The sequence below is a fragment of the Primulina huaijiensis genome, chromosome 18, assembly GCF_012295235.1.
Source record: "Primulina huaijiensis isolate GDHJ02 chromosome 18, ASM1229523v2, whole genome shotgun sequence".
Classification (NCBI taxonomy): Eukaryota; Viridiplantae; Streptophyta; class Magnoliopsida; order Lamiales; family Gesneriaceae; genus Primulina; species Primulina huaijiensis.
The window spans coordinates 19,014,197-19,036,995 of NC_133323.1; the positions used below are offsets into that span (position 1 = coordinate 19,014,197).

Genomic DNA, 22,799 nt, shown 5'->3' on the forward strand with positions numbered 1-22,799 from the left:
TTACCAACTTGGTGGGTCGATCCACCGAGTCGATGATGCTTAGATCCGAACTCCGTAACCGGCACACATATAGGAGGTTACCGTCACGATTTTGGGTCAAATCCGCTGACTCATTTAATCAGTACGTTGACCACGGGCCGAGTCCGCTTCATATCCGAGTCAAACCCAAAACATTGCCATGTTTAAGAAAAATATTTTATATATTAAAAACCAATTGATATTAACAACACATACGCATAGATTTACTTGTAGAAATTAAAAACCGAGTGCGAGTTTGCTATTAGTCTGACTTTCTTTTTTCTTTTGGGTTTTTAACAGAAAATAAACATTTTTTTAAACAAGAAATGAGCCATAATATATAAAATATAAAGACAAATACAAAAATAAAAAGTATTTGAAAATTTTGGCTGAATTTACCCGCCGGAGTTCCTATTAAAACCCTAGAATTACTTGCCGTCCAAAACCCTTTTCTGCCCAAAAACCCCAAATTCTCGCGTTTCTGGATTCTTAATTTCAATGTATTATCAACTATAGGCATGTAATTTCTTCTTCTCATTTTTAAATTTCAAGATCTACCGTTTCTTCCCTCGAAATTCAGAATTTCTTGAGGCCTTTGAAGAAACAAAGTTCAATTGTATCCAACTCAAGATGGCAGCATGGGGAAACGGAATTGTGATGCGCGACGTCACAAATGCCGGCTTAGTGGTCAGCGATAGGATTGGAAGGGAGGTGGCTGGGCATATGGATCTGGAAGAAGCCCTGGAAGCTTCTAGATACATTAGTCATCCTTATTCCACTCACCCACGTGAGGTATGTGTACTGTAAGATTGTTAAAGAAACTACTGATTAGAATACTTTCGTGAAAGGTTTATGCGGTTAGATATTTATGAGATTGTGTTGTATAGTTGCGTTTGTGGTAATTTTTTGGAGTTTATTTAGTTTGATTTTTTTATTTTTGTGTGAATATTAATTGGATGGAGAATCAATTGCTGAAAAAATGTTGGAAAAATGGTGTTTGGTTTTCATAAGAAGACAAAGAATGTGCAGTTACAGCTAAACTTCTGAGGCAAAGAAAATTGTTTAACTTGTGTTCGAGCAGAGTGTGGTCTAAGTTATAAAGTTTTTCACTTTGATTTTATTTTGAGTTTAGTTGGAGGAATATTGTTGAAAGAAAAAGAGCAAAGCAAATGTTATGTTTATTTTGCTGTCTATATAAATGTGACTTAGGTATGTGGTGGAGACTTGAGAGTATGCTACTGTGAATAAGGGTGCCATTAATGGATGAAGCAGTGGCTTAACTATTAGGTTTTTGCATGAAGAATGCTGTGTATCTAACAGTGATTAAGGTGTGTGGTGGTGATATGACCACAAGACAAAATATAGAGAATATAAACTGATATATATAAAGTTGTTAATACTCAGAGCATTAAAGCTACACTAATCTGAGTGCAACACCCAGCCAATGATTAAATTCTTTACAAGAAAGACACTACTCTCTCCATACCCTAGAACAAGGCTAGCCGCACAACAATCTGCTAGAATACCCCCTCTCCCAACTAACTATAATCTTATATATTTCTGATTTCTAGCTTCTCCCTTTCTCCTTCTCCAAGTAACATTTTCTAAAATATTTGGGCCCAATAAAATGATATTGGTTATCTAGGACCCATACATCTGGGTTTGTAACGATGGAGACTTGTGGTGGAAACTTGAATGTGGGCCACATGTGAAGTGTGAACAAAGGATGCATTATGGATAAAGTCGTGGCTTAAAATTTAGGTTTTGGCAGAATAGAAGACCGTTGGAGATGGGGAAGGGGCTTCTTTTTGTGTTTGAAGTCCTTGCTAAAACCAAAAATGAAATAAAAGTAACAATAAGTATGGTTACTTAAAAAAAAACAATAAGTATGGTTACTTCTTAAGTTTTTTTTTATGACATTAGTGCTGTTGATTTACTATGTTTGTGAATGTTTTTGAAAGGTTTGCCATGATAAATATTGTAAGACAAATGGTAATAACCATAGTTATTAAAAGCCACAAGGCGTTCACCTAGGCTCAAGGCTCATCGAGGTTCTTATCTTTGCTCTTCGACACAAGGTAAGGCCACCCTTGAATGGAGCAAGTTTTGACCATGAAGCCCAAGCCTTGGTGTGCTTTAAAGGCTCCAAGCCATTTTTAAGCGTGTCTTTATGCAAAGATTGTAGGTTCATAATGAATTGCGACATGAAAAACATGCATTTTCACTTATATACTATGAATGTTTTATTATCCTTTAATAATTTGTAAAATACATGCCCAATTGTATGTGATGATATTTTATTTAGATATTGATATTTTAGCATATAATTCTAGGGCGCTTCGCTTCAATAAAGAGCTCGCATCTCCTTGTGAGTTGTGTCTAGGCTCTATGATAACTTTTCTAGTTACTAATTTCATTCCCATCATTGAAATTTCATATTCATTATCATGTATATTGTTAATCTTGTCTTTTTTTTTTTTTACTTTTTTTTGCATGTTGTGGGTCATTGAGCAATCTTATGATGTTTTGCCAAATATGTTTTCTTTATTTGGAAATTATTGGCTTTTAAGCTTTCACACTTTGATTTCAGTGGCCTCCTTTAGTTGAAGTTGTGGACACTTGGGAGCTGCCTCCGGTGCTGATTGAGAGATACAATGCAGCCGGTGGAGAGGGAACAGCTTTATGTGGAATATTTCCAGAAATACGGCGGGCATGGGCATCGGTGGATAATTCTATATTCCTTTGGCGTTTTGATAAGTGGTGAGTGTTGTGCAGTCGTCATCTAGACTTGTTCACAACCACTTATTGTGGTGAATAAACTGTTGTTGACCCATAAAGAAATTGTTATAAAAGTTTCACGATGTTATCTTCATTGGATTTATGTAAAACTAATTTTTCTGCAAAATTTGTTGTATTACATGCTGTCATCAAACTAAGAGAGATTTCGTAGTCTCAGAGTATGCTATGGAATTGAGGCTATAGTGAGGGATAATGGCATGTGTTTTTCTTGCATGGAAAAGGACTGTAAGAATTAAAGGTTAGCCAAACTGAAGTGGGTGATTTATTTTTTTGTTAGAACTGGTATGAAATCATTTTCATTCCCTATTAGAATATTTCTAGTTTTTATGTATTGCATTAAAATAATATTACTGATAAGGATCCAGTGTGGAGCCAATATTTTTGCTAGGGTGAAATTTTCTAGGTGCAGAATATCAGTTTTGTGGAATATGGAAATAAAAAGTTTTAGGGGACAAATTCAAAATTTTATATTTCTTAGCAGGAGAAAAAGAAAAAGCGATGGTGGAGCCATATTAGCGATATGAAATCATATAAGTTGGGCTGGGACTCTGGGTTTAGGTTTCCAGCGTTGGAGTCTGATTACTAAATTAGATATGGATTTTGAATACAATTACTGAATTTTATTACAGACATGATCCTATACTTGCATAAGAAATTAGGTTAAATAGTTTAAATGACATCACAAATCCATAGCATTAACTGATATGGAGACATTTGAATGGCATGGACCTGGCGCAGAGCTGCTGAATGTTCCCCAGCGAGTATTTGTCTCGCATTTCTGTTTGACTACTACTATTCTGTACCAAGCATTTTTTCCACGCATGTTTCATCTCAGTTTTGCATGCAGGGACGGTCAATGTCCAGAATATAGTGGGGATGAACAAGCTATATGCGCTGTTGGTCTGGCCAAAACCAAGTCTGGCATTTTTGTTGAATCCATTCAACAATTACTAGTTTTGGCAACTCCTGTTGAGGTAGTTAATTTTCTCCACATTTTTTAAAATTTATCAATGATGTGATGGCCAATCCCCAGCCGGGCTTTGTTCTGCCCTTGATTATTAGTAATATGGTTTATGAATGCTACAATTTTTGGTAACATAGCTTTCAAAACTTTCTCATGATTATGCCACTACTTTTTCACCCGTGCGATGCACGGACAATTATTTTATCTAATTGATTATTAAAATTAGTATGTACGTTAATTTGTTTACTTTCTCTATAACGTGACTTTCATAATATAGATCTTAACAATGAAACACTGAATAAAAGAGTCATTTTTGTATTTCGGCTGAAAATTAATATTACGCTTGTATTAGACAATGAATGACATAATGTGATTATCAATTATATTGTACTCACATATAAATTTATGTAATATGTAGAAAACAATAACTGTAAAAAAATAAAATGATAAACATGATACAAACTTTTAATGTGGTTTTAATTTCAATAAATAATTTAAATTAAAATACAAATAAACTAAATGGATTATAGATCATATGATTAGAAAACAAAAACAAATTACAAATTTTGAAAAACTCCTTTAAATACAACATTTGTCGTTGAATTTTTTCGGTTTCTATCACTATCACATATCAAAATTTTTATATCCTTAGGATTCGTAACTTTGGATACAGCAACATACACTTGACCATAACTAAAAACAGGGTTCTTCAAAAAAAGTCCTACATGAGACAATGATTGCCCTAGACTTCTGTTGATTGTCATTACATATGATACAATCAAATGATAATGTCTTTGTTGAAATTTAAAAGGAAGCCTTAGATTAGAAGGCGTCAATGACATTCTTGGAATAAGTACTTTATGACATACATTACTTCCAGTAAGAATTTTTCCTTCCATAACATGGTTTCCGAGCCTTGTCACGATCAATTTAGTGTCATTGCATAATCCAAGAGAATGATCTATGTTTGAGATAAAGTACTTTATTTAATTAAAAAAATCATACCATTTGTAATATCACTTAACGGAGATATTGATATTGGAATCAGCATCTTGAATGAACCATGAAAACTAAATTGTTTAGATACTCTGGGTCTCAAATCCATATTTTCTGTTTAAATATTTACAACAAAAAATAATTAAAATAAATGGAACTAATTCTAAAAGAAACATTTATAATGATAACTCACAAGATAAATCTATTCAAGTAAAAAAAAAATAGTAATTGATATTTAATATAAATTTATTTAACACGGATTATTAACAATAGCCTATTATACAACTTCATAATCAATTTTGGCCTTGAAATAATTTAACTAACAAAATTGGTATGTTGAGTATGTCAAATTCCATACATATATTTTAATTCTAAATATGTTAATTAACAATTTTTCCTTGTTTATTTTGCATGAATAAAAAAAAATAAAATGGTAGTTTATATTAAATTGACATACAATTATTTTTTAATCATCTATATTAATACATGAATTGTTGGTTTAAAATTAAAGTTGATATATTGAAGAGAAAAATTATTTTATACTATCATTGAAATAAATATATTAGATCTCAAAAATAAAATCAAATTAAAAATTAGTTCATCTAAAATATAGATGAAATTTTTTAATTATAATAACCTTACATCTATATATATGTGTCATTAATTTTAAATTATTAAAATGATTTCAACGGAGCACAATTTTTGAAACATGTTTCAAATTTTCAGAATTCATATTTAAGTTTTGAATAACAATTTGAATTTGGTTTATAATTCCCAGAATGGAATTTAATTTCTGGATTTGAAATTTGAAATGTAATTTAATTTGGTTTGTAATTTCAAGAAAAGATTTAATTTTCAAGAAGTTATACACACAAACATTAATATCCAGTTTTAATAATGAATTAAATATATTTAGACATTTATTATAATATNTTTCTTATTTTTCTTTTTTGTTCATTTCTTACATGGAATCAATCTTTCCATCAGGGCCCCACGGCCCACCTATTTTTCCCTTGCTTTGTTTTGAACTTTGAGCTTCACTAATGCAAAGTTGAAGATTTCAAGAATTTTTAGACGAGAAAAGGTGCAAGGAAGACCGAGTGAAGCCTAAACTTTTCAACCTTTTTTGTCTTGTAATGTCATTTGGGTAGTTGGTCTTGTCAGCAGTCAACACTATGCCAATTTAATGTTTTAGGGCTTGGAATATTCTTAACAAAAATGTGGTTAAAACATTGCTTCATTCTTAAATGGGGCTTAAATAAAATATTAATTCATATATTTCTCAGTCAGAATAGAGCTTCATGGCCGTTATAAAAAAAGAACATGATTTTATAAAGAATTTTACAATAAATTCTTGAATTATTTGCTTAAAAATCTTTAGAATATAGTCAAAATGTTTAGACGTAATTTTATATTCTGGACTAAACCGAACTTCTCTCTGCAATTCTACTCCTTAGCTCACCAAGACCATAGAACAATGCTATTTACAGACCATTTATATTATTTTGAAATTTTAAGACTGAATTTATTGTCTTAAATTCTACTTGAGACCCCTTATTTATTATTGTATTGTCTTATCATAATTACGTTATAAATCCCTTAAATTTTAGAAAATAAAATCTGGCATATCGATAGTTATATTATTTTATGCTTCTGCACAATCTCATAAAATTCAAACACAGCTTTCACAATATGTTAAGGATTATGATTTTATAAATTTGATGCACGTGCTTTGTGACGTGAATTATTGGCAAAGCTTGCACTCTTACATTTTTGTATTTCTCCCTACCGTTTATTGCATTTTGCTGTTTGGACTGTCTTTGCCTTCTCGCAGTTTGGGCCATCCTTAACTGCCTTGGCATTATTAGACAATCCATATCGTTTCTGTTGGCGTCTTCACTTTTCAAGGTTTCAAGTTTTCTACATGAATCTAGCCGATCGCCAGACTACTTTGCAGATGGCTGAGCTCCCAATTGCTTACCTTGTCCATTAAACAATTAGCATTTCAGACATCACACCTTTTTTGATGACTTATCTCCTGACTGCAGACGTTCATTATTTCCATTTTTGAATTTCCGGGGCATTGAAACAAAATTTGGGCCTTTACATGCTAAGATTTTAATATATAGTATTTCATGGCTCCTCGCTTGATTAATATACTTGCCTCGTCTTGCACTTTGTGCCTAAGTTCTGTGATATCCGTGTATGTATTATAGTTGAATATGGAAAGTATTTTGCAATTTTAAATTTTTTTATGGTAAATAATGATTGGAAATTAAAAAATAGGGAAAAACAATTTGAGGCTAATTGGAGATGGGAATTTTCGAGTTTCATCATATGATGCATGTTATTATTCTTGACTAGTTGCTTTATTAACGTGTGTCCCTGTTCATTCACAAAGATATGACAATGTTGTAAATGGCAGGAGGCTGTGGTGTGGCCTGCCGCCTCAGCCGCCTAGGAGGTGCCCAGGCGATGCTAGGCGGTTGAATTTTTTTAAGTAATTTTTTTATAGATAATCATGCAATATAATAATGAATAGTCATCATTTTTTTTATGTAAGATGTGTAATTAAATAATGTTTAAACATAAAGAAGCTTCGTACCATATAATATCATCTAGATAATGTGCAAATGAATATATAAATGTAAACTAACAAGATAATTAATAAAAAATTAATCAGTATATTAATGCTATTATGCTAACAAAGTAATATAATTACCTTTACCAAAAAACTAAGTTTAAAATTAAAAGTTTCAATCTATCATTAGAACAAGTACTAGACTAAACATAACTAATCTTCCAAATCATCTGCATATGCACCATCAACTACATTCATAATCCTCTCATCATCGGACTCAATCAACATCTTCTTCATTCTCATCCTCCGATATATCTAAATCTTCGTCAAGTTCTCTAATGGGGATGGTGAAGAGCGAGAATTAAATTCCTGAGTTTTGTCGATCGCACCTTCCCTCAGTCACTGGCGCCGGCCGTCGGCCGTCGGCGGCCTCTACCTTCACACATTTTCTCGCCTTCCTTTCTGAAAATGCTTCGCTCCCTGCTCGTTATCTTTGCTGGCAGCCATCTCTTCTTCTTATCTTGTCCGACTACCTAGTCTCATCACCGAACATCACCGAACTTATTTGAACTCCTACCGCCATTTCAAAACATATTTCAGTTGCGTTTTCCTTTTCTTTCTGTTACACTCTTTGTCCGATATTTATTGTTGTCATGAAATTCCAGTGCCAAAAACCTTCTAACCTCTTCGATCACCAGTTCAGTAACCACAGCTAATACATCAGTCATGAACAGAGGGACGAATCGGGCTAATTTCAAGACAGTTTGCGAGGTTAAAATAGAGCAAAAATTGTTTCTAATAAGCAGTGGTAGGAGGGGCTTTACTGTGTGTATGACGGAGAGAACTAGAAATGCGAGCTATGAGTTGGAAGTAGATTTGGAAAGCTTAGATTGGATCTTGTTGAAATTGTGGGAATACATTAACAAACCTAAATCATGTTCTAAGTTTAATAGATTCAGAGGAAGAGAAGCAATAATATCTATGCAGAAAATTGTGAATGGCCGAGGAAGCTACCTCGAAGTCTCTAAATTTATCTGGAAGGGACAAAGGCAGCGCATCATCATACCAAGTGGGCGATTCGATTGGGGTTGGAAATGGGTGGCACACAATCTGTCCAGATTTATGAAGAAAAGAATGGGATAATGTAATGCGCATTAGTGAAGGAAAGAAACATATGGAACAATCACAAAAGCTTGAAAAATTGTGCCCGAACCACATTAAACAGGGGGTTATAGAAGCTGATACATATGATCAATTACCAGTATGTATGGTTAAGGATTGGAGTAAAGCTCTCATCATCACAAGGGAATGTGTCCATACATTGTGGGATTTGGTGCGCTTCACTCTTGGGAAGGCGGTCTAGAGGAATGTTGAAATATTTCCATTTCAAGCCAACAAAGCAATATGGTGGCCACACAAAGAAAAAGATGCCTCCTTTTATCTGCGAATGAAGAAATGCTTTCTCGAGAAAAAAGTTACCTTGTCATTTGAGAGATGGAGGCAGCAAATCAACTGTGAAGATGAAGTGTTTGAATGTTGTAATAGTTGGGTGCGTTTATTGGAGTTACCTTGGGACTTATGGTCCACTGCTCTTTTCAAAAACATAGGAGAGCAATGTGGAGGTTGTTGAGCATCATCAAGACACTATTCAACTAAAAGATTTGTCGGCGGCAAAAATCAAAGTGGTGGGACTTGAAGGTGGGTTCATCAATAGAAACATGAAGATCTCAACTCAAAGAGGACCTATGATTATTCGCATTGTAGTGGATTCGGTCAACATAGCAGCGTATGAAACTTATGAAAAAAGATCTTATGCACAAGTGGTGGTTAATGGTGCTAGAGTGTTGACGGGATGGGGTATAGCGAAAAGATTCAATGGGAACGGTAACAATGTAGTACCTACAAGTGACACTGGCAAAATGGATTCAGATAAACACAAACTTCAGCAAATAAGAAATGAAGAAGGATCCTGCGAGCTTAAGCAGAAAGGTCAAAAATTGAGGTCGGAGATCACGGTTCAATCCAAAGGACAAGAGATAGAGGGCACATTACAAAATTCAGATAGAAGTGGTTGCGTTTCTGAACCATGGTATCGAGGGCGACAAATCAAGATTCTTAAGAAGTTAAGGCCGAAAGGAGATGGTGAATTTCTGAAAGAGACGATTAAATCGGTGAATAATTTATCGATCACGGAGGCATGTCATGCACACACAGAGGAGGAGATTAGTCCAAAAGAAAAAAGTTTGAGTTCGTTTATCGTAGGAAATTTTTGAAGTCAAAAAATGAGTCACTTAACTCTAGACAGAGACACTCATTGAGGATGGGATAGAGATACTGGATGGAGATGATAGGAAATGGGAGGACAAACTAACAAAAGAAGTAAGGGATGATATCTCAGACGAAAGATGCGAATCCATTGAAGTTGACAGTCATATTTCAGTAACTTCAGATGAGTCGACTCCGCACTCCATGGAACTCGAAGATTTAGGGGACTTTTTTGAATTATCTCTGAGTAAGATTTTCACTGTACCCAATCTTTCTTATCTTGATCAAAATTCTTTCCATTCTATTCTTTTGTCTGTCTCAAATGTGGGGTTGGTGGGAGGGGTAGAGAATAAAGGAGGGGTGGGGAATTCGCCATTGTTTGAAGAGTCGGGTATGTCAGGGAACAACGCCTTAGGGCAGCAATATGGGATGGAAGCGGGAAGGAGATGTGAGGGCCTGGAGATGCTTGAAAATAAGTGGGCGGTTGAAAATGAGTGTCTATCTAAGATGGGTGTAGGAAAAGTGGAATTTTCGGATTATCAAGAAGACGGGAAGGATGGTGGAAAGACAAAAGTGTAGGTTCAGATAAAGTTCGAGGGTTGATGAAGTGAATCGATGAATGTTTTTTCATGGAATATTAGGGCTGGGGGTTCAGCTAGACGTAGGGGATTGATACGTGCCGTCCTTGCTAAAGAAATACCAGATTTAGTTGTGCCGCAAGAAATCAAAAGAGAGGTGGTGGATATGAGTTTTATTGCAAGTATATGGAAATCAAGGTTTGTGGAGTGGGTTACTTTACCTGCAGTTGGTCGGTCAGGGAGAATTTTGATTATGTGGGATCTAAGGTTCATTTCAGTTAAGGATAACTTGATAGGGGAATTTTCGGTTTCAGTCCATATTCAAAAGTATGAGTACACTGATTGGTGGTTTACGGCTGTATATGGCCCATGTAAACCAAGATTGAGAAATAATTTCTGGGATGAATTGGCCGGGTTGAGGGTTTTATGTGGAGATAGATGGTGTTTGGGGGGAGATTTTAATGTGTTCAGATCGTTAAGTGAGAAAATGAATAGTCGATCACAGACTTCGAGCATGCTCTGTTTTGATACATTGATACTAGAATTGGAGTTGTGTGATCCACCTTTACTGAATGGAAAGTTCACGTGGTCGAATTTAAGGGATTCACTAATTTGTTGCAGATTGGACAGATTCTTGTTCACGGTAGGATAAACTGAAACTTATCCACTTATAGACAAACAATCTTGCCAAGAATCACCTCAGATCATTTCCCGGTGGTCTTGGATTTGGAAAAAAGTAAGTGGGGTCCGACGCCTTTTAGATTCGAGAACGTGTGGTTGATGGACAAGTTTTAAAACTTTAGCACTATCGTGGTGGAACAATGCGGAGATTCAAGGATGGGAGGGATACAGATTTATGATGAAACTCAAGGCGATGAAGGTTGAAATTAGAAGATGGAATGAGGACGTTTATGAGATGGTGGAAATGAAATTAGCAGAGTTAAAGACGAAAAATCAGCATATTGGATGAATTAGAGAGTGAGGATCGGGGATCGGAAGAAGTATCAAATGAAAGAAGAGAAACAAAATGGTTGTTAGAAGAGTTGATATGTCGAAAAAATCAAATCAATTATCAAAAAAGCAAGATCAAATGGATTAAAGTAGGGGATCAGAATACAAAATTTTTTCACTCACTTTTAAATCAGCGGATGAGTAAGGCTATCATTAACATATTGGAAAGAGATGATGGATCGATTACGAGTGGTGAAGATGAAATTGTCTTCATTATTTTGAAGTTTTTTAAGGAGTTGTATGGTTTGACAGATGCGAGAAGTTGGGGGATTGAAGGAGTGGAGTGGTGCCCCATTGATTGAGTTTTGAGTCGAGATTTACAGAAGCAGTTCTCAGAAGAGGAGGTCAAGAAAGCAGTTTTTCAGTGTGATGGTGGTAAGAGTCCGGGGGCTGATGTGTTTACTTTGGCTTTTTTTCAAGAATGTTGGGATATAGTCAAAAGAGATATAATGAAGGTTTTCGATGAGTTCTTTCACACCAGAATCATAAATGGTGTAACCAACGAAACATATATTTGTTTGATCCGGAAAAAAAAAGAATCTATCAAAGTGAAGGATATCAGACCGATTAACCTCACAACAAGCTTGTATAAGATAATAGCAAAAGTCTTAACTGCGAGGATCAGGAATGTGATATTAGAGACAATATCAGAAACTCAGAATGCTTTCGTTGAGGGAAGACAAATACTCGACTGTGGCCTTATAGCGAATGAACTACTCGAAAAGAGAAAGAGAAAGAAGAAGAAAGGATGATTGTTTAAGGTGGATTTCGAAAAGGCTTACGACAATGTGAATTGGGAATTCCTGGATTTTGTTTTGATGAAAAAAAGGTTTGGAGGGAGATGGAGAAAGTGGATCAAAGGATGTGTGTCGAACGTATCATTTTCTGTTATGATTAACGGGCGGCCAAGGGTAAAAATTAAGGCACATAAAGGGCTTAGACAGGGAGATCCATTGTCTCCTTTATTGTTCAATTTGGTAGTGGATGTGCTGGAGAGATTGATTGACAAAGCTAAGGAAATGAATTTTATAAGGGGGATTGAGGTTGGTAGAGACAAGATAGAGATATCTCACATTCAGTTTGCGGATAACACACTATTCTTTGTGAGGAATGAGGAACATATCAGGTTTTTGGTTCAAGTTGTGATAACATTTTGTCATATGTCTGGATTAAACATCAACTGGGAAAAAAAATGCTCTGTTGGGTATCCACTGTGAACAAAGAGAAGTTGAACTGTTGGCACAACAAATTGTATGTGGTAAGGAGATTTGGCCAATTACGTATTTTGGAATGCCTTTAGGTGGAAATCCGTTAAAAGCATCGTTTTGGGAACCCATTGTGGCTAAGATGTCGAAAAAATTGGCAAGTTGGAAAAAACTTTTTTGTCAAGAGGGGGAAGATTAACATTGATATCATTGGTTTTAAATGCAATTCCGATATATTACATGTCTCTTTTTAGGGTGCCTGAAGGTATAGCGGAGTTGATGGAGAAGAGTTCAAGAAATTTTTTTTGGGTTGGAGTGGATGGAGATGTGCATAGCCACTTGGTCGCGTGGGAGCATGTGTGCAAACCTAAGGAAAAAGGTGGATTTGGTGTTGGGAATATTATCTTGAGAAACAAGGCCGTGTTGGGGGAAGTGGTGGTGGAGATTTTGTGCGGAAGATGGGACGTTGTGGAAGAAAATTATTGTAAGTATATATGGTTTACAAGAGAATGGGTGGGATGCGGGGTTGGCAAGAAACGTTACGTTCAAGTGCACTAGGAAGTTTATTTCCCGAATATACCCGACTTTTCAGCAACGCGTCTCAATTGAGGTGAGAGGAAGTAATAAGGCGAGATTTTGGGAAGATAGGTGGTGGGGGGATTCTTCTTTCAAAGAACTTTTTCCAGCTTTATTTCAGTTATCAGCAGTTCATAATTTGCCTATTTCTCACTTTGTCCATTTTGACAACGCCTCGTCTACTCAATCATGGGACTTTCATTTTAGAAGTGCAGTCAGAGATGAAGAGCTTTTTCAGTTGTCCGAGTTATTAGGTGTGTTAGAGAGAACTAGGTTGATTGAAGGGGTAAATGATTTCCGTGTGTGGAGAGGGGATTCTTCTGGTTTTTTTTTTTTTTTTTNAAACTCAGGATCATATCCATTGTCCATTCACGACCGGACTGTGGGCTACAGCTTTGCAAGAACTTGGATTGGTTTGGGTGATGCCGAAGTCAACAGGGGATTTATTTTCTATGGATTTAGAACAACTAACTGGTAAGAGGGGAAGAATTTTTTGGCAAGTCGTGGTTCATTGCATATGCTGGATAGTATGGCTGGAAAGAAATAGAAGAATTTTTGATGACAAGGAAGAAACTAGAGAACAATGTTGGGAAAAATCAAGATCACAGTTGCTATGTGGATTGGCACTCATGATGACTTCCAAGAATGTCTCGATATCAGATATATTGCGAGATTGGGCTTTTATGTATCATTAAAACAACCTTGGTGTTATGTACTTCATGATGTAGTGGACCACTAGTCGACTGACGTAATTTGTTCTATCATATCATTAATAAAATAACGTTTCTTATAAAAAAAAAGTTAAAAAAAAAATATGGGGTGTGATTTAAATAACTAGGGTTTTGAGTTTTAAAATTAGTTGACTTTGATTAGATTTTTAAAATTTGTTGACTACAACTTAAAAATGTTAACTGCCTCACCTGGCCCGCTTGGCTCGCTTGCTAGCCGGCTCCACCCGCCTTGAGCGCCGTATAGCTTGGACCGCTTAAAACAGCTGCCTCATGCGTAGGCGGGGCGGTAGCATCGACCGCCATTTAGAACACTGAGATATGATGTCTTCTTGCTTGTTATTTCCTCGTTCCCTTACTTTAAAAAATAAAGGGTTTCTTTTACTTTCTTTTTACTGATGCTCTCTGTGTCAATCAGCTGATCCTTGTAGGAGTATGTTGTTCTGCAAAAGGTGACGGTACTGATCCTTATGCAGAGATTTCGCTTCAACCATTGCCAGAATACTCTATTCCATCAGATGGAGTGACAATGACCTGCATCACTTGCACCAACAAGGGTCATATATTTCTTGCTGGGCGTGATGGCCACATTTATGAAATGCAATATACAACTGGTTCAGGTTGGCACAGACGCTGTCGTAAAATTTGCTTAACTTCTGGCATTGGAAGTGTCATCTCGAGGTAGTTTTTCTCATTTTTTACGTTTGGCTTGTGATCGTGTTCAGTAAAATCTTGTTTCCTCCAGAGTTTTCTGGCTAGCATTTTTCTGAACTTGCCATGGTGTAAAATGATTCAATCCTTCAGAAAGATTTTCATCTTATCATGATCCTTCGTGTTTTAATTTTTACCTGAAATTTAATCTCTTGCTTATCTAGCATTTCTTAGTTTGCATATTTATTTTATTTTTTCAGGTGGGTTGTCCCTAATGTGTTTAAATTTGGAGCGGCTGACCCAATTGTTGAAATGGTACTTGATTCCGAGAGGCATGCTTTATATGCACGTACAGAAGATATGAAAATACAATTATTCTCTCTTGGACCAAATGGAGATGGTCCATTCAAGAAGGTGGCTGAAGAAAGAAATTTGATCACTCAGAGGGACTCTCGTCACAGTGGCAGACAACTTGCAGGGACAAGAGCTCCATCTCGATCCACCAAATCATCTATAGTTTGCATTTCACCTTTATCTACTTTGGAATCAAAGTGGTTGCATCTAGTTGCTATTCTGTCAGATGGTCGGAGGATGTACCTTTCTACTGCATCTGGTGGAACTAATAGTGCTGTTGGAGGTTTGGGTGGGCTTGGAACCAATCACCAAAGACCAAGCTGCTTAAAAGTTGTAACCACCCGGCCTTCACCTCCCATAGGTGTGGGAGGCAGCCTTTCCCTTGGGGCGCTATCTCTTGCTGCAAGATCTCAGAGTGATGATCTATCTCTGAAGATTGAATCAACATTTTATTCTTCCGGAGTTCTCGTCCTTTCTGATTCATCCCCATCTTCAGCTTCATCACTTCTAATTGTGAACAGGGATCCCTGCATGCAGTCTGCTTCATCCGGTACCTTGGGAGCAGGGGAAAGGGGTTCTCGTGCGCTTAGAGAATCAGTGTCATCTCTACCTTTAGAAGGCCGAATGCTTTTTGTTGCAGATGTTTTTCCCCTGCCAGAAACTGCATCAATTATACAGTCACTATATTCAGGATTAGAACTGTGTAGATTTCATAACTCATGGGAATCTTTTGAAAAGACGTCAGTTAATCTATGGGCAAGAGGAGATCTGTTTAGCCAGCATATTTTACCAAGAAGAAAAATTGTTATTTTCAGTACCATGGGCATGATGGAAGTAGTTTTCAACAGACCAATTGATATCCTGAGGAGATTGCTGGAATCTAGCTCACCGAGATCATTACTTGAGAATTTCTTCAATCGTTTTGGTGCTGGAGAGTCAGCTGCAATGTGCTTGATGCTCGCTGCAAGGATTGTCTACACTGATACCCTTGTTAGCAATGTTGCCTCTGAGAAAGCAGCTGAAGCATTCGAGGACCCCAGACTTGTTGGAATGCCACAACTCGAAGGAAGTGGTGCATTGTCCAACACTAGAACTGCAGCTAGTGGTTTCATCATGGGGCAGGTTGTTCAAGAGGCTGAGCCTATATTTTCAGGTGCTCATGAAGGCCTATGCTTGTGCTCATCAAGGTTATTGTTACCATTGTGGGACCTTCCTGTTTTCATCATCAAAGGTGGCTCGGGATCTTCAGATGCTATGCCTGAAGATGGGATTATAGCTTGCAGACTCTCTGTTGGGGCAATGCATGTCCTTGAAGACAAAATTCGCTCTCTAGAGAAGTTCTTAAGGTCCAGAAAGAATCAAAGGCGGGGGCTCTATGGTTGTGTTGCTGGTCTAGGAGATATAAGTGCTTCAATTTTAATCGGTACTGGATCTGATCTGAGTGCTGGTGACAGAAGTATGGTTTGGAACTTATTTGGTTCATATTCTCAGAATGCTGGCTCTGGTGGGAGTGGATCATTGAATAAAAGGCAGCGGCTTCCCTATAGTTCTGGGGAACTGGCGGCCATGGAGGTAATACAAGATTTTAGTCCTGTCAAGTGACTGTGTGAGCGTATACTATACCATTGATAATTTGTTCGGTCGTCTCGCAGGTGAGAGCGATGGAGTGTGTAAGGCAGTTGCTTCTTAGATGCGCTGAAGCTTTATTTCTTCTTCAATTACTTTCACAGCACATTGTAGCACGCTTGGTTCAGAGTTTTGATACAAATACTAAGCAGGCTTTAGTTCAGTTGACGTTCTACCATTTAGTTTGTTCGGAGGATGGAGATCGATTGGCAACAAGGCTTATTTCTGGTCTAATGGAGGTACTAAGATATTTGCTGCACAATCATTTGTTATACTCTGAACTTTGAGATCAAGATCATGACCATGATCACCATCTCCCTTTCAATCATTTAATCTCTCTTTATATCATCCGTCTTTCTTTTATTCAACATATAAAGCTCCATATATACACATCTCTCATATCAAAGCCTCCTTAATTTCTCCAGCATTACACTGGTCCTAGTGGCAGGGGAACGGTGGATGATGTTAGTAGTAGACTGAGGGATGGTTGTCCAAGCTACTACAAAGAAACTGACTACAAGTTCTACTTAGCTGTTGAATGCCTCGAGAGAGCTGCTGCGACTCCTGACACAGAAGAACGGGAAAATCTTGCAAGGGAGGCCTTCAACAGTTTAAGTAAAATTCCAGAGTCTGCGGATTTATATACTGTATGCAAGCGATTTGAAGATTTGAGGTTTGTCATGTTGGACCTTTTTTTCAAAATTTTCTTATTTATGCCATGTTTTATTAGACTATCATGATTCAAGCATAAAACTGTAGTGCAATTGCAGATTCTATGAAGCTGTGGTTCGATTACCATTGCAAAAGGCCCTGACTCTTGATCCGGCCGGTGATGCTTTAAATGATCAAGTAGATTCAGGGATCCGGGAACATGCCCTAGCTCAACGATTGCAGTGTTATGAGATTGTCACTGCTGCTTTGCATTCTCTTAAAGATGAAGCTTCAGAAAAGGAATTTGGATCGTCAACCAGGACTTTTTCTAAATCTGTTCTTGATCTGGCCTCTCGCAAAAAGTACATATGTCAAATCATTCAACTCAGTGTTCAATCCTCTGATAAAATTTTCCATGAGTACTTGTATCAAACATTGATCGACATAGGCCTTGAAGATGAGTTATTAGAATATGGCGGTCCAGACTTGGTGCAGTTTTTGCAAAATGCAGGACGTGATGAGGTTAGACAACCCCCCCCCCCCCAACCCTATTTATTTGTGATTATTGAACTTCAATCTTTCTTGAAATCATTATCAATACTCTTGTTTTGGACGGCCATTGTTTTTCTCACTTAGGAGTTTGTAATCTATTTCAATGGGTATAATCTTCCCTTCCATTAACCAGTCTCGTAATTTTGTTATAGGTTCGGACTGTCTCCTCTATTTTATCATTGATTCCGCAAACGGGTCATTCAAGAGTTCCTATGCGATCTAATCAGATAAAATACTTTGAGCTTCTTGCACGTTATTATGTGTCAAAGCAGCAGCATGTATTTTCTGCTCAAATATTAGTGAGGCTGGCGGAAAGACGATCCAGTGAAGTGGGCGATACACCAACTCTTGAACAAAGGTTCTCACTCTTGCCTAAATTCATTTGTTGCATGGATAAATGACCAAAATGAGTACCAGATGCAAGTTGCTTGAAGATTTGTCGGTGTAAGTTAGAATTTGTATGATGAGAGGTTACTATCATCATCATGTGCATATATGGAGCTGGATCCCCAGCATTATCAACACGTTGCTGCATGTGATTTTTGTGATTGAAATGTCCTGACCACTTACCACCACATACAGCATGGCCTGTTAATAATTTGCAAAAGATATATGCAATGCTGTTTCAATTTACTCTCCTACTAAAAGGGATCGGTTGCTTGGCCACCTTATATCGATAAAAATTGCCTGTCAATTAGACTTGAATGTTGTTTTGAAACTTGAATGTATCAACTACCAGCTCACAGTCATCAACTTATCTTTGTGGTGGTCATAAATAATCCAGTCACGCAACAAAGGAGATTATGTGTTCATTTTGAACTATAAGTTTATAACTATTAAGTTAGTCCAAAACAAAAGGTATTGATTGTTAACTATCCAGTTTTGTTTATTTATTCTATCGATCAGGTCTTTATAGGTTCAACTTTGCCACCCTTTTTCCATGTTTTGTTCTGTATATTTACCTTGTTCTTAATGGTTGACGTCCCATTTTATAAACAAGAACTTCAGTTCTTCACATTCGTATATCTTTAACATGCACATGGTTATTATTTTCTGTTGATTGGACCTTGTCTTGGTTCAGTTGATAATTCATCTGATTCCTTCTAACAGTCAGCCGTCTTGTTGTTTTGATGTTAGGCGTCAATACCTGAGTAATGCTGTTCTGCAGGCAAAGAGTGCCTATGAGACGGACAACATTTCTGTCCGGGGTGTTATTGACAATGGGCTTCTTGACTTACTTGAAGGCAAGCTCGCTGTTCTTCAATTTCAGATAAAGGTTAAAGATGAATTGGAGGTGCTGGCTTCAAGGTTGGAGGCTTCTCCTAGCACATCTGAATTCGACATGAATGGTTCATCGCCTGCTAATGATCCGCCCAGTGACGCTGCTTTTGTGATTTCCGTTCGAGAAAAGGCAAAAGAGTTATCAGTGGATTTAAAGACCATCACTCAATTATATAATGAGTTTGCTGTGCCATTTGAACTCTGGGAGGTTTGTAATTCACGTTTACCGCTGTGAAGAAATTACCATTGTCTCAATCATCCTTTTTATCTTTAGCATCACTGTAAAACTCCATAAACTAATGAGGCTCCATTGTGAAATTATGACCTAGGCCTCTCATTATGTTAGAATGTCGGCGAAGGTTGACTGTTTTTGTATGAGACATAAACTATATCTATTTGTTAGGCAAGTTTTCATTTTTTTGTGTTCTAGCTGGAAAGCATGCAGCATTTCCTTCTAGGTATTGTCCTCCTCAGTCGTTCTATTTGTGAACTTTTTGTTTGACTTATAGAATTGCTCAGGGATTGTGATAATGTCCTAGGTTCCACGGCACAATCACCTAGATAACAAAGGCATCTGCTTATCATCTTACTTTCATATGCATTTAGCTGTTTTTGCTGTTTATTTGTTTTAATTGGTTTCCCTAAACTTTGGTCTCATAGAATTCAAAGTTTAAAGTAGGTCAAGGAACTGGTCGTTGGGTATCACAATTGTAGAAATATGAGATTCCTGAGAGTTGAACCAGGATAAAAAAGTGAGTTTCTTATTCGAGTTCTAGAAGAAATGTGGAGAAGTGGGATTTCTATAGGTGAAAGAAAGGAAAAGAAAATAGGCTCGTTCTTTTTTATTCTGTTGCTTGGTCTGTGACGTCTCACTATTATTTCAAAATTAGTTCTCTTTTTCTGCTAACATACATGCTGCCATATTTAGGTTTGTGTATTTGTTTGCTTTGTACTAGACACTTTCAGTTTTCTGATTATCTCTGCTAGATACTGCTGGATATAAATTCTACCGTGCATCAAGTCATATCTCTGTTTGTTACCTCTCATATTTAAGATCCACAATCTCATTTTCCTTTGATTCCAGATTTGTCTTGAAATGCTATATTTTGCAAGCTATTCTGGTGATGCCGATAGCAGCATTGTCAGAGAAACCTGGGCTAGGCTCATTGATCAAGCTCTTTCAAGAGGTGGCATTGCTGAAGCTTGTACTGTGCTGAAGAGGGCTGGTTCCCATGTTTTCCCTTCCGATGGAGCTATCTTACCATTAGATACACTGTGTCTTCACCTTGAGAAAGCTGCACAGGTAAAAATGTTATTCTTAGCTGTTTCATTCTGTGTATTATGTGTGATTTAATTTTTACTTGTAATTTTAAGACAATTATTATATGCCTCGTAGCTTTGGCAAAATTTCAGCATCTAATATGCTAACCTTTTTTCTTAATCTCTGTAGGAGCGTGTGGTTTCAGGGGTTGAACTCGTCGGAGATGAAGATATAGCCAGGGCTCTTCTTGCTGCTTGCAAGGGTGCAATAGAGCCTGTATTGAATACTTATGATCAGGTTTTATCGAATGGAGCTATTCTACCATCTCCAATTTTAAGGTTACGCCTTCTTAGGTCTGTTCTCGTTCTTCTTCGCGAGTGGGCAATGTCCATTCTTGCACAGAAAATGGGCACAAGTGCTGTTGGAGCTTCTTTGATTCTTGGTGGACCATTTTCAATGGGGCAAACTACATTAAGAAATCAAGGGATTCATGATAAGATCAGCAGTTCGGCAAATAGGTTTGTTTTTCTTCCAAGCTGTACTACCTTTCAATTGTTCTCTCTGTTTTTTTTTTTAAATGTCATCGGTGATTTCAGAATGCACTTATTGTGAGTTTTTTTTTATCCTTTTATTCATGTAACACTTCTATCATTAAAATAACAGGTATATGACCGAGGTGCGGAGGTTGGCCCTTCCACAAAATCAAACAGAGGCTGTTTACCGTGGTTTCAAGGAGCTCGAAGAATCACTCGCGAGCCCTTTCCCCCTTGATCGGTTTTGAGCGTTTTTTTACAGGATTATGTGAAATAGTGTGTGCTGAAACGGCCCTTTCCATAACAGTGTCTTTTCCTCTGTAATTACATCATATAAATTAGAGTATCCTCTTCAATTATATCATGTGTCAGCACAATTCGGGAAGATAAGCGGGCGGAAAGAGTATGCCGAAATTCAGAACAGTTTCTCTACTGCTTCCTTCAGAAACCGGGTATATTTGATAACCTCATGTGGAATGTAGTTTCAGTTTAATTAGTCAATTATGCGGTGAATTGGTTCCTCGAACCCCCGAACCCAAAAAAGTGGGGATCAGAGCGGGTATGGTTGCAGGGATGTAGATGACAAACCCGTATCGTCACGCCCCATTTTCATCCTCATACAAGATATTATGTTGTGGAACAAGTTAAATGGAACGTTGTGATGATTTTGATTATTTTCATTCCTGATCTCTTTCAATCATTCCGTGGATTAGGGCTTACAACAAAGGTTACCTGATGGTGAAGTCATTGATTCGTTCACTCTCATTCAGAATGCAAGGGCGTTGCATGGCCTTCAATGTGTTGAAATCATACTGAGTGTCTTAGTAATATTTTGATTGTTAAAACAAAAATTTTGAATTCTGCTGTATTTTGGAATGAAAAAATGATACATTAACTTAACATTGGTGGACTACAACCATTATCCAATTTTATCTCGCAAGAGTGGATCGGCAACTAAGAGCTTTTTTCCGTCTCCATAGCCAAACACAACAAAACACTTTCCATCTTATCAATCCAGAGCATTGCACCCTTGGCAATTTCTCTTCCTGTCAAAGGTGGAGGTCCAATATTGACTAAGTTAAATATATCCACCCGACTTCTTTGGCATCCTTGGCACAAAATCCTCCTCGTGATGTTCATGTCCAACGCTAATCATGACTGCTACATTTACCATGGTTTCCTTTTCCTGATATCTTGAAGGAAACCAAAGGAAAGTTCTAAATTCAAAACAATATCACTGTTCCAAAAATCTTTGTATGCTCTGATACAACTTTAATGTGGAACGCCTACAATAAATAATTACTTGCATGCAATAATAAAAATTAATTAACATGATTAGAGTCTTAACCATAATATGCGGAAAATATACTAAATTAATGGAATAAAAATAACTATTGTATCCCCGCTAAACAAGCGGTAAACTTAAATAACAATATTATACGACCATATTGAATTTGTCTGGAAAATCCAAATAAACAACGGCGGAAAACTCTGAAATAACTTCCCTGAAGGCACCAATCTCTAATGGCCACCACCGACTTCTCTAAGCCCATCCAATCTGAGGCTTACCCCGTTGAATAAGGTTTCCAAGAAACAAGCAAGGACATGAGCGAAAAATCGTCTAATATATAATTTATGAATATACAAACATATATGTACATGCATGAACCATGAACTAGTGACTAATGATCAAATTGGAAACACTTGCTCAATCTGTGTATGGACGCCAGAGTATGCACACACTATTATGTTGATTCAGAGGTGCCTCACACACTCAAAAAGATATTGGACATGTAATGTCTTGAGTTACCGCAAACTGTTCTGTGATCCTGTTGGTAACTTACGGGGAGTGAATGTCCAAAAAAGAGTGTTGAGCGACACTAGCCAACAAGGGTATCTCAAAAGACACAAGCCTCTACAAGATGTAAATGCTGAATAAAATAATATGAAAATAAACATGCATCATATGATAAATAAAATGCAACACATAAGAATGCATACTCAGCTGGATATCTCATTCAGTACTGTTAGGTATAGTTTGGTACACTTGATAAGAAAGGGATTGATAAATAATCCTCCTTATCCCACGTTTAGTATCTTTTTAGAAATAATTTTATACAATGATAAAATATCTTTTTTATGAGATGTGATAATTTTAATTTAATGATA

At 36.9% G+C, this 22,799-nt stretch overlaps 1 protein-coding gene across 1 annotated transcript; it reads left to right on the forward strand.

The window, feature by feature from the left end:
• Nucleotides 1-402: 402 nt before the first annotated feature.
• LOC140964015 (nuclear pore complex protein NUP155) lies at nt 403-21,310 on the forward strand. The gene is made up of 13 exons (XM_073423494.1): nt 403-810; nt 2,609-2,778; nt 3,665-3,791; nt 14,140-14,402; nt 14,633-16,298; nt 16,379-16,591; nt 16,778-17,025; nt 17,123-17,525; nt 17,708-17,913; nt 18,693-19,044; nt 19,921-20,139; nt 20,287-20,615; nt 20,761-21,310. Exons 1-13 carry the CDS (start codon nt 649-651, stop codon nt 20,876-20,878), a joined length of 4,476 nt encoding a protein of 1,491 aa, XP_073279595.1. The 5' UTR covers nt 403-648; the 3' UTR covers nt 20,879-21,310.
• The last annotated feature ends 1,489 nt before the right edge of the window (nt 21,311-22,799 follow it).

Coding starts and splice junctions, on each gene's coding strand:
- LOC140964015 (XM_073423494.1), top strand. CDS start 649: ATGGCAGCATGGGGAAACGGAATTGTGATGCGCGACGTCACAAATGCC. Junction 17,914..18,692: donor ACACCAACTCTTGAACAAAG/GTTCTCACTCTT, acceptor TTTTGATGTTAG/GCGTCAATACCTGAGTAATG. Junction 20,616..20,760: donor ATCAGCAGTTCGGCAAATAG/GTTTGTTTTTCT, acceptor TTAAAATAACAG/GTATATGACCGAGGTGCGGA.